At 37.8% G+C, this 13,469-nt stretch overlaps 1 protein-coding gene across 1 annotated transcript; it reads left to right on the top strand.

The window, feature by feature from the left end:
* Window positions 1-3,182: 3,182 nt before the first annotated feature.
* LOC121843553 (C-type lectin domain family 4 member E-like) lies at window positions 3,183-5,186 on the top strand (the record flags this gene model as incomplete). The annotated part of the gene is given in 3 exon segments (XM_042313258.1): window positions 3,183-3,322; window positions 3,402-3,511; window positions 5,042-5,186. Coding segments are annotated over 3 exon segments (383 nt in total), but the record flags the coding sequence as incomplete, so codon positions are not given.
* Between the last annotated feature and the right edge of the window lie 8,283 nt (window positions 5,187-13,469).

The raw sequence follows: 13,469 nt of genomic DNA, 5'->3' as shown, positions 1-13,469 counted from the left end.
CGCTCAACACACGCCACGGGAGATCAGAGGTCATCAGAACTACCTAGAACTCAGATTGTATTATTTTTTATGGGGTAGATCAGCTTTAATGTTGCAGATAGATTGTGGCTTCCTTCAATGTGGAGCGTCAGGGTAGGGGCAGCAGGGTAGCCTAGTGGTTAGATTGTTGGACTAGTAACCGAAAGGTTGCAAGATCGAATCCCGGAGCTAGCAAGGTAGAAATCTGTCGTTCTGCCCCTGAACAAGGCAGTTAAACCACTGTTCCTAGGCCGTCCTTGAAAATAAGAATTTGTTCTTAACTGACTTGCCTAGTTAAATAATTATATATAAAAACATGTAATTGTCTGCACCATTTCCAATCCCCATATATATTTTCTGTAAAGGGTTTTTCTTTATTTGTACTATTTTCTACATCGTAGAATAATAGTGAAGACATCAAAACTATGAAATAACACATATGGAATCATATAGTAACCAAAAAAGTGTTAAACAAATCTAAATATATTTGAGATTCTTCAAATAGCAACCCTTTGCCTTGATGACAGCTTTTCACACTTGGCATTCTCTCAACCAGCTTCATGAGGTAGTCACCTGGAATGCATTTCAGTTAACAGGTGTGCCTTCTTAAAAGTGAATTTGTGGAATGTCTTTCCTTAATGTGTTTGAGCCAATCAGTTGTGTTGTGACAAGGTAGGTGTGGTATACAGAAGACAGCTCTATTTGGTAAAATACCAAGTCCACATTATGGCAAGAACAGCTCAAATAAGCAAAGAGAAACCACATTCCATCATTACTTGAAAGAATCTCAAATATAAAATATATTTGGATTTGTTCAATACCATGTGTTATTTCATAGTTTTGATGTCTTCACTGTTATTCTACAATGTAGAAAATAGTAAAACTAAAAAAAAACTTGAATGAGTAGGTGTGCCCAAACTTTTGACTTGTAGTCCGGTATATATATTTAAAAATATATATTTTACTTATTAATTCCACATACCCTACCGTCCTGCCCGTCCCCTAATTGTTGTAAACCAACTGAAAACAACACTTAATCTTCTACTTCCAGCTTGTGCATACTATATACATATTATGGACTGAGCATATTTTACAATAATTATATTTATCTTGTTTTTAGTCCCATCCTTCAGCTCCACTCAACCCCTCCCATCTATATCTGAACACCATCCAGTTTTGATTCATATTTGTCATATTTGTATATTATATTTTTCAACTGTGCTGTGACGTTTCACAAACATCTGGAACCTTTCTAGTCTCACAGATTCCACATATTGTAACAATAAAGTAAAAACGTTTTGCTAGGAGTATTATTATAATATTGATCGATTGACTATGGCTTTTTAAATCACCCAGCAGGGCTATCTGCAGAGTTAGCTGGGGGTAAATGTTGCAATTCTTCAGTCATTCCTGAACCTGCGACCAAAAACAAGCTACATATGGACAGTACCAAAACAATTGATCTAATGATTCTTTCTCCCCCCCCATATACAATGCATTCAGAAAGTATTCAGACCCCTTCACTTTTTCCACATTTTATTCAGTTACAGCCTTATTCTAAATTGGACTTTAGAATGGCTATCCTCATCAATCTACACACAATACCCCATAATGACAAAGCGAAACAGTTTTTTGGGGGGTGTGCAAATGTAATAAAAAACAGATACCTTGTTTAATTAACCCCTGAAGTGTCGGACCTTTTTCTTGTTAAATTTTCGCCTAAAATGACGTACCCAAATCTAACTGCCTGTAGCTCAGGACCTGAAGCAAGGATATGCATATTCTTGATACCATTTGCAAGGAAACACTTTGAAGTTTGTGGAAATGTGAAATTAATGTAGGATAATATAACACATTAGATCTGGTAAAAGAGAATACAAAAAAAATATGTTTGTTTTTTCCATCTTTATAATGCAAAGAAAGGCAAATATATGACTACGAAATGTAGATTGTGTCCACTAGATGGCAGCAGTATATGTGCAAAGTTTTAGACTAATCCAATGAACCATTGCATTTCTGTTCAAAATGTTGTATCAAGACTGCCCAAATGTGCCTAATTGGTTTATGAATACATTTAAGTTCATAACTGTGCACTCTCCTCAAACAATAGCATGGTATTATTCAGGACCTCAGACTGGGGGCGAAGGTTCACCTTCCAACAGGACAACGACCCTAAGCACACAGCCTAGAAAATGCAGGAGTGGCTACGGGACAAGTCTCTGAATGTCCTTGAGTGGCCCAGCCAGAGCACGGACTTAAACCCGATCTCTGGAGAGACCTGAAAATAGCTTTGCAGCGACACTCCCCATCCAACCTGACAGAGCTTGAGAGGATCTGCAGAGAAGAATGGAAGAAACTCTCCAAATACAGGTGTGCCAAGCTTGTAGCGTCATACCCAAGAAGACTCAAGGCTGTAAATCACTGCCAAATGTGCTTCAGCAAAGTACTGAGTAAACTGTCTTAAACGGAAATATTACATTTACAGAAGTATTTTTATTTAATACATTTGCCAAAATGTTTTTTTTAACTGTTTTTGCTTTGTCATTATGGGGTATTGTGTGTGGATTGATGACGGGGGATTTATTTTTATTTTTACATTTAACACTTTCTGAATACACTGTATATAACCTTCTATTGGTTGCAAGAATTGTGTGTAATAATTTTAACCTTTTTTTAATCCAGGGTCGTTTTGTGTATCAGTTCATAAACCATGTACCATGGAATAGGTACATGGAAAATCTCTTCCCAACGTTGGTTTTAATTTTGAGTAGAACAGACATTTCCATATATTTTTGTTAGCTGCATGTGTAACAACTCTACCAGTCCTATTTCTATAACGTAGAAAGATTATAACGCTTTACATAAAAAATAAAGTTTTTTTAAATCAATTAGTATATTTGAGTTTAACCATAATATTTGGAATAAACTGAAATTGCAAACAACTTTTTATGGCTTGTTTTAAAAATAGCGATATTTTGGAGATCATTTAATTTTAAAATAACCAAAAGTGAGAGGTTGTAATCTGAATAAATGGAAAAATGCCATTCTTGAACATGGGGTGAGACATTTTTACTAATTTGCTGGAGAACCACTTCAGATTTAAGTATAACTTTAGTACGACTGAAGCCTTTAGTGAGAGGTTTAATGTGAAACTTCAAAGATAGGGTCCTGTCCTGAAGGATGGAGAAGGTTTGGCTGCAGCTGTTACTACCTCTCTACTGAGAAGAAATCCTGGGAGGAGAGTAGACAGGACTGTCTGGAGAGAGGAGCAGATCTGGTGATCATTAACAGTGAAGAGGAACAGGTGAGAGACAGAGAGAGATACTCTATTTATTAGTCCATCATGTGTTAGTAACAATGCTTTTTCTGTTCCTCAACAACAGACATTCATCAATGGGTTTAAATCAGTCAGTTATGTCTGGATTGGTATGACTGACTCTGTTACTGAGGGGACCTGGAAATGGGTGGACGGCACCCCACTGACCACCCCAAGGTAAGAGACTACTGCTATATAATAACACTGTCCACCCCAAGGTAAGAGACTACTGCTCTATAATAACACTGACCACCCCAAGGTAAGAGACTACTGATCTATAATAACACTGACCACCCCAAGGTAAGAGACTACTGCTCTATAATAACACTGACCACCCCAAGGTAAGAGACTTCTGCTCTATAATAACACTGATCACCCCAAGGTAAGAGACTCCTGCTCTATAATAACACTGACCACCCCAAGATAAGAGACTACTGCTCTATAATAACACTGACCACCCCAAGGTAAGAGACTACTGCTATATAATAACACTGATCACCCCAAGGTAAGAGACTCCTGCTCTATAATAACACTGACCACCCCAAGGTAAGAGACTACTGCTCTATAATAACACTGGCCACCCCAAGGTAAGAGACTACTGCTCTATAATAACACTGACCACCCAAGGTAAGAGACTACTGATCTATAATAACACTGACCACAGTGGAAGGAGTAGGACTGATTATCTGTTTTGTTCATACTCTTTCTGAGAGAGTGGTCAGTCTAACTCTGTGTTGTTCATACTCTAGGTTCTGAGAGAGAGAGGTCAGTCTAACTCTGTAATACTCTAGGTTCTGAGAGAGTGGTCAGTCTAACTCCGTGTTGTTCATACTCTTTCTGAGAGGAGGTCAGTCTAACTCTGTGTTGTTCATACTGATAGGTTCTGAGAGAGAGGTCAGTCTAACTCTGTGTTGTTCATACCTAGGTTCTGAGAGGTGGAGAACTATGTGTTGTTCATACTCTAGGTTCTGAGAGAGTGGTCAGTCTAACTCTGTGTTGTTCATACTCTAGGTTCTGAGAGAGAGTCTAACTATGTGTTGTTCATACTCTAGGTTCTGAGAGAGTGGTCAGTCTAACTCTGTGTTGTTCAACTCTTTCTGAAGAGTGGTCAGTCTAACTATGTGTTGTTCATACTCTAGGTTCTGAACAGTCTAACTCTGTGTTGTTCATACTCTAGGTTCTGAGAGAGTGGTCAGTCTAACTCTGTGTTGTTCATACTCTAGGTTCTGAGAGAGACAGTCTAACTATGTGTTGTTCATACTCTAGGTTCTGAGAGAGTGGTCAGTCTAACTCTGTGTTGTTCATACTCTTTCTGAGAGAGTGGTCAGTCTAACTCTGTGTTGTTCATACTCTAGGTTCTGAGAGAGACAGTCTAACTCTGTGTTGTTCATACTCTAGGTTCTGAGAGAGTGGTCAAACTATGTGTTGTTCATATTCTAGGTTCTGAAGTGGTCAGTCTAACTCTGTGTTGTTCACTCTAGGTTCTGAGAGAGTGGTCAGTCTAACTCTGTGTTGTTCATACTCTAGGTTCTGAGAGAGGGCAGTCTAACTCTGTGTTGTTCATACTCTAGGTTCTTAGAGAGTGGCCAGTCTAACTCTGTGTTGTTCATACTCTAGGTTCTGAGAGAGTGGCCAGTCTAACTCTGTGTTGTTCATACTCTAGGTTCTGAGAGAGTGGTCAGTCTAACTCTGTTGTTTCTACTGCAGGTATTGGTGGAGTGGAGAGCCTGGTGGTGGTACGTACCAGAACTGTGGGGAAATCTATTACATATCGTCAAGCCAAGGCGTATGGAGGGATTTGGGATGTTCATTTTCACAAGAATGGATCTGTGAGAAATAAGCTTCTCATAGGTACGTTTAATGAACTCTCTACTGTATGTTAATGGTGGTCTGAAGGCTGGTGTGATTTGATAGAATGGTACTCTGAACTACAGGTCAGAGAGAAACAAATGTTCAAATTCAGACAGACACACACACGAAGACACTGATCTGAACCTGAGTCTCCCACAGGAGAAACCAACTTCTTAATTAGATAAGGAGGTAATTCCCTCTTGGGCCGAGAGCTGACACTGATTTTTGAAGTCGCAGGTTGGGCTGCCGCATCACGTGACCAGGAGAAACATGACTGACTACTGTCTGCTGCACAAGCTGACACACAATCATGTATTCATACTGTATGTCAAAAAGTGTGTATAAATAGGGGCATAACATCTGTAATCTAGAAGGACAAGACATCTCTCTGCCTCTTTAGGACAGAGTTAATTTTGCAGTGTACATTTTAAAGGTCTACTCCTAAACTTGAAGAAAGAAAAACTGGTGTAAATAAGACATTGTGCCTTTTAAGACAGAGTGAATGTTACTGTTTACATTTGGACTCATATCTTGTTCACTTCCTGTTTGTGGAGGCAACACCAGAATGAAGGGTTGGATCATAAATAACCATCAGTTATCAGAACAGTGTCTAAGGTTTTGTTACTAAATTAACTGGGACTAATCATTGACTACAGTAAGACAGGTGGCAATGACCATCAGTGCAACAAACAGGTCATGACCCCTGGTGACCTTTAATACAGGTAGTGGTTAGATTCAACTGTTTTGAAAAGCAGATATTATTTAGCAAGTGAATGTAGTTGTTTAATGGTTGTATTATATTTCAGAGGGAGAGACAGAATCCCATATCCCAATCCCATCTCATAGACAACTCCAACTTCCAATTTCAACATTCTCATTACATAGACAAGCTCTGAGGAAAATGTATTTCAGTTTATTCACTGTATTGAAATGGAATTGACCCTAAACCTGGTGCGAAATCACTTTCTTAAAGGCCCAGTCCAACAAGAACTTGGCCCTGGCTGCTGCTGCCCCCTAGTGGTAGGATGTGAGACGTGGAAATAGACTCCTCCCAATCTCTCTCTCCTCCTGACAAGTTTAAAAACATTGGATTGGTTTAGGCATAGGCCATGGAACAAGTTTCCATACCTGGCATTTTCTTTCCAATTAAAATTTTTATTTCACCTTTATTTAACCAGGTAGGCCAGTTGAGAACAAGTTCAAATTTACAACTACGACCTGGCCAAGATAAAGCAGAGCAGTGCGACACAAACAACAACACAGAGTCACACATGGAGTAAATAAACATACAGTCAATAACACAATAGAAAAGTCTATATACAGTGTGCGTAAATGAGGTATCCAAGAAGGGAAGTGAACAAGTGCACACTACAGGAGAAGGGAGATATTGGCACGCATCCTGTCGCATAATCCACATATCTACCTCCATTCCTAACATCATTACACTGCGTCTCATACTAAATGTTTATTTTTTATGACAATTACAAAATGCATTTATGTGATTGAATGTGGCAGAAAAATGGTTTGAAAGCATTTCTGTTGTGAATTGTTAACTAAAAAAGTAGACTCAGCAATATGACGTAGATGCAGAAAGTAAACCGCATAGTGGGTCAATTTCAACAACAACTAAGAGTGTTCTTCTCTGCTGTTTTGGTGCCCTGGATACCACACTTTAAACAGCGTGATGCGAACCTGTGCACATGCGCAGATACTGTGTGTGACTGCGAAGTGTCGCATCTCGTTAATCTCAACATCTCCGGTGCGGCCCGTGGCATCGTCATTTCGCGGAGTCTACCTGGATGTGTTATATTTTCCTTGCGCCAAAATGACAGGTATATTTATCCATGGCTTGAGCAGGGAGGTCTGGATTGGACTTCAGCCATACAGAAGGAGTTTGGGAGTGGGTTTATGGGACCAGTGGTGTAAAAAGTACCTTATTTTCATACTTGAGTAAAAGTAAAGATACCTTAATAGAAAATGACTCAAATAAAAGTAATCCAGTAAAATACTACTTGAGTAAAAGTAAAAAAGTATTTGGTTCTGAATATAGTTAAGTATCAAAAGTAAATGTATAAATAGTGGGTTGATGGGACACCTCATCTTATGGAGTTGTGTTGGATATCAATTTCAAGTTAAGCAGTTTGTTTTTATTTGTAATTAAACTGGCATATCAGAAATGTATGTAATCTAGTGCACTAAATATATAATAGAAGTTAGCAGGTGTTATATTAGTGGTGAAGAATACATGTACACTATTGTGTAATGTATTGTAGTGAATGTGGGGACTAGCCTCTCATCCAGCAACTGTCAAACCAACACCTTAGTCGTTACACCAACAGATATGAAACCTTTGAGGTTGCTAGGTGTTGGGTTAAGGTCACTATAGTATAAACTCAGTATAGACCAGGTCATGAGGTTGCTAGGTGTTGGGTTAAAGTCACTACAGTATAGACCAGGTTGTGAGGTTGCTAGGTGTTGGGTTAAGGTCACTACAGTATAAACTCAGTATAGACCAGGTTATGAGGTTGCTAGGTGTTGGGTTAAAGTCACTACAGTATAGACCAGGTTATGAGGTTGCTAGGTGTTGGGTTAAGGTCACTACAGTATAGACCAGGTTATGAGGTTGCTAGGTGTTGGGTTAAGGTCACTACAGTATAACCTCAGTATAGACCAGGTTATGAGGTTGCTAGGTGTTGGGTTAAGGTCACTACAGTATAGACCAGGTTATGAGGTTGCTAGGTGTTGGGTTAAGGTCACTACAGTATAGACCAGGTTATGAGGTTGCTAGGTGTTGGGTTAAGGTCACTACAGTATAGACCAGGTCATGAGGTTGCTAGGTGTTGGGTTAAGGTCACTACAGTATAGACCAGGTTATGAGGTTGCTAGGTGTTGGGTTAAGGTCACTATAGTATAAACTCAGTATAGACCAGGTTATGAGGTTGCTAGGTGTTGGGTTAAGGTCACTACAGTATAGACCAGGTTATGAGGTTGCTAGGTGTTGGGTTAAGGTCACTACAGTATAACCTCAGTATATACCAGGTTATGAGGTTGCTAGGTGTTGGGTTAAGGTCACTACAGTATAGACCAGGTTATGAGGTTGCTAGGTGTAGGGTTAAGGTCACTACAGTATAAACTAGGTTATGGGGACTGTTCGGTAATTAGTCAAATCCTATGTCATTGGGACAGAAAAAGTAATGATCTGTAGTCAATGTATAATAAACATTGTATTGTTAAAACATGTGTATTGTGTTAATAACGAACACAGTGTGCTGCAATCTGTTCATTGTGTTTATTTAAACCAGTCTTGCTGTCTGTGGGACATGTCTATGGCTGAACATGGAACAGAACACTAGTGTGATTCAGGAAGGATTCTGGAATGTTAAAGGCAAGATTCACACATTTTGAATCTTATATCGTATTCGTGTATCTGAGCAATTTTTGCCAGAAAACTGACCTGTTTATATTGTAGATGTCAGAACACTATACTATCACCAGATAACTGACCTGTTATAGTAGTGTAGATGTCAGCACTATACTATCACCAGATAACTGACCTGTTATAGTAGTGTAGATGTCAGCACTATACTATCACCAGATAACTGACCTGTTATAGTAGTGTAGATGTCAACACTATACTATCACCAGATAACTGACATGTTATAGTAGTGTAGATGTCAACACTATACTATCACCAGATAACTGACCTGTTATAGTAGTGTAGATATCAGAACACTATACTATCACCAGATAACTGACCTGTTATAGTAGTGTAGATATCAGAACACTATCACCAGATAACTGACCTGTTATAGTAGTGTAGATGTCAACACTATACTATCACCAGATAACTGACCTGTTATAGTAGTGTAGATGTCAACACTATACTATCACCAGATAACTGACCTGTTATAGTAGTTTAGATATCAGAACACTACACTATCACCAGATAACTGACATGTTATAGTGTAGATGTCAGAACACAATACTATCACCAGATAACTGACCTGTTATAGTAGTGTAGATGTCAACACTATACTATCACCAGATAACTGACCTGTTACAGTAGTGTAGATGTGTAGAACACTATACTATCACCAGATAACTGACCTGTTATAGTAGTGTAGATGTCAGAACTATACTATCACCAGATAACTGACCTGTTATAGTAGTGTAGATGTTAGAACACTATACTATCACCAGATAACTGACCTGTTATAGTAGTGTAGATGTCAGAACTATACTATCACCAGATAACTGACCTGTTATAGTAGTGTAGATGTCAACACTATACTATCACCAGATAACTGACCTGTTATAGTAGTGTAGATGTCAACACTATACTATCACCAGATAACTGACCTGTTATAGTAGTGTAGATATCAGAACACTATATTATCACCAGATAACTGACCTGTTATAGTAGTGTAGATGGCAACACTATACTATCACCAGATAACTGACCTGTTATAGTAGTGTAGATATCAGAACACTATACTATCACCAGATAACTGACCTGTTATAGTAGTGTAGATGTCAACACTATACTATCACTAGTTAACTGACCTGTTATAGTAGTGTAGATGTCAGAACACTATACTATCACCAGATAACTGACCTGTTATAGTAGTGTAGATGTCAACACTATACTATCACCAGATAACTGACCTGTTATAGTAGTGTAGATGTCAACACTATACTATCACCAGATAACTGACCTGTTATAGTAGTGTAGCTATCAGAACACTATACTATCACCAGATAACTGACCTGTTATAGTAGTGTAGATGTCAACACTATACTATCACCAGATAACTGACCTGTTATAGTAGTGTAGATGTCAACACTATACTATCACCAGATAACTGACCTGTTATAGTAGTGTAGATGTGTAGAACACCGCAGGACGCGGTTTTGTTGTCATTCAAATCCCAGAATGTAGCTTTAAACTAAATAACCAAGGACTACTTCTTTAATTCAACAACACAATACAGGCAGCCCAATTCTGAGGGGGGGGGGGATCATTTAGCTATTTGATTTTGAATTTTAGGACCCCTTTAGGTATAAAAGGGGTCCCCTTTAGGACCCCTTTAGGTATAAAAAATGTAATGATTATAATTGATAAAATCTACTATAGCCCATAGAAACGCATTCAACAACATTCAGAAATGGCAAATAAGACCCCCCAAAAAATCCTAAGGAATAAGATTTTAAAGATTGAAGATTTTGAAGGAAATATAGGAAAGCTCAAGACATATGTTTTGGACATATTTAATCCCTTATTTTTGTTGGCACTAAACTACCTCCATATTTGCATTCATTTGTATGGGTTACTTTCAAACGAGTCCCGTGACACATATTAGTTTCTAGCTCAAACGGTTCAGAACAGACAGAAGTTGGCACATCAGCGTTACTGACTTCAGATGAGTCCCATGACACTTGTGAGGATCGAAGAACAAAACAGAGGACATCCTCGCATTCGTGAGAGTCTCCCCTTTCCAAATAGTGTGGTCATAATAGGTTGTAGGCCGTTCGGACGTGATTTTCAGGATGTCTCATGGTCTGAAAAACATTGCTATAACTCAGCCACCTTCCACCACAGATGCGGAAGGCCGACATGGGCGGATGTGGCGGATTGAAATGCAGCCCATGCAAAAACCTTGATGCCTTGTAAACTGTTTGATTTTGATGGGGATTTTTAAAATTATTTTACTAAAATTGACGCACGGGTGGAAGCAAACTGAAAAGAACGGGGAGGGACCTACCTGAATATGTCCAATAGAAACAGAATTGTTTAAAAACTGTTTGGACTAATGATTACACCCCTGTCCTCTCCCTCGTCTCTTTCATTGATCTGAAAGAACTGACCTCGGCACGGTTTCCCAAAAGCATCTCAAGGCTACGTTCATTTTAGAACAGGATATGTGTTTTTGGGTCAGTCAATTACACCATGCCCATTTCAAGCTTGTCTTTCTAAAAAATAATATTTAGGCAAGTTAGTTGGCTAACTCATTGATCCTGCTTTGTAGTATACCCCTAGGTGAAAGCTAATCCAACCTTATGATGAGCTTCCTTTCACCATATTGGAAGGAGAGGAGGGATTTTTATGTAATTGGTCTGGTCACATTTCCACTGATGCCATACCAACACCGCCATCTATCTAGTGGTCAATTCTGGTGTTTATGACCACTAGCGGACAAATGTATCAAGTATCAGAAGTTGTGTTTACAGCCCAATAAAAATTTGAAAAAAGTCCACTAATTGGTATTTTGTCCAATTACATTTGATTTTTTCACATTAGATCATGTTCAGCACAAATATCAGAATTGGACTGCCTGTGTAAATGCGGCCTTAGAGTAACATCACTGATTTATGTTTTTTTTGAGCGGGGTATGGTAGTAGATGCCAGGTGCACCAGTTTATGTCAAGAACCTTTTTGATCACATTGGCTGTTTACATAGCCAGCCCAATTCTGATATTTTTTCCACTAATTGGTCTGTTTTGACCAATCACATAAGATCTTTTTCAGAGCTGAAAAATATATAATTTGGCTGCCTGTTTAAATGCAGCCATTGAATAAGATTACATGAACAGGGAGGACCTGATACTAGCCAGAACAGCACCTCTGAGACGCACATTGTGTGCCTTGATTTATCTAGCTAATAGCTGCTTATTAATGTCTACAACAGACTCCAAGTGAGCAAGCAATAATGTTATTTTGATGGACAGTATTTCTCATGAGATCAAATCATGTTCTTAAACCAAAACATGTTTTAAACCAACTCGTGTTTTTAAATTATAGATTTTTATTAAACATCTCTAGTAACACGATAATGGACTAATATTTTGTATTTTCAATTGCAACAATTCACATGATTTCACAATATGTCTGCAAAGTACAGTGTATGTGTTTTTTCACTGCAGAGGAAAAAATAACAGTTGTAAGGGACCACAAACAATATTAATATATTTGAACAGTACAACTCAACTTTTTTTTGTCTTCATCATATTGGCTTGGCCAACTGAATATTGGCTAGGCCAACTTGGCCGTCATTATATAACTTGGCCAACTGAAAACCATTCCCTGCAGGCTCAGAGTTCAACTCACATCATCATCACCACTAACTACAAAAATAATAATCATCATTATACTTATTAATAACAAGAGAAAAACGTATCATAATCATCATTATACTCATCAATAACAACAAGAGGAAAACTATCATCATTATACTCATCAATAACAACAAGAGGACAACTATACTCATTATACTCATCAATAACAACAAGAGAAACTATCATCATTATACTCATCAATAACAACAAGAGGACAACTATACTCATTATACTCATCAATAACAACAAGAGGAAAACTCATTATCATCATCACAAGCAATAATAAGAAGAGGGAAACTTATTATCAGTATACTCATGAACAAAAAGAAAATGATCGTCAAGAACAAACAAATAATCTTCATCAATAACAACAGCAACAACCTAATCAACAACAAAAATAAAATAATTTTACTCACTCATCAACACATAAAAATCATCAACAAACTAAATCTTAGTAACTTAATAACTGAGCACTAATGAAGTTGCATTAGTGATGTGCACTGATCATGATTTACACTTTCTCCAATCAAATGTGTTCAAAGCAATGAGGTGTGCGAACAAATCCCTATTAAGGTGTGGTTCAATAAAAACAAATAACAATTTGCACAACATTTAATTAAAAGTATAATAAATGTGTAACACCTGTATATGAAACAACAAATTGATTTTTTAAACAAGAAAAATCACATTAAGATGAAAATGTAAAATAACAGAAACAAAAGCCAAGCCAAAAGTTTACTACTAAACCACGCAGCCCTTCTAATCATTAATCAGTGATTTATGCATATCAAGCTATAGGCTAGATTATAATTGGAGAGAAATATATTTATTATAATTAAAAATGATAAATGGAAGACCAGCTCATCAATATGGCCTGTGTATTCTGTTAATTTATGAGATATACTTTTCTTACTTTTTGTATGATTTTAGAAATAGCTTAAAACAGTTTACTTACATCTACATCTAATTATTGTTTTACTCTGATAAGAATATTGGCATTCCTTTCTCATACACTGAGTGGACAACTGCTCTTTCCATGACAGACTGACCAGGTGAATCCTTTAATCAGTGTAGATGAAGCAGAGGAGACAGGTTAAAGAATGATTTTTTCAGCTTTAAGACATGGATTGTTTGTGTGCCATTGAACAGGGTATGGTAGTAGGTGCCAGGT

The sequence above is a fragment of the Oncorhynchus tshawytscha genome, unplaced genomic scaffold, assembly GCF_018296145.1.
Source record: "Oncorhynchus tshawytscha isolate Ot180627B unplaced genomic scaffold, Otsh_v2.0 Un_contig_8856_pilon_pilon, whole genome shotgun sequence".
NCBI classification, from domain to species: Eukaryota; Metazoa; Chordata; class Actinopteri; order Salmoniformes; family Salmonidae; genus Oncorhynchus; species Oncorhynchus tshawytscha.
The sequence above is the reverse complement of the archived record's forward strand: the minus strand, read 5'-3'. Positions and strand labels throughout refer to the sequence as shown.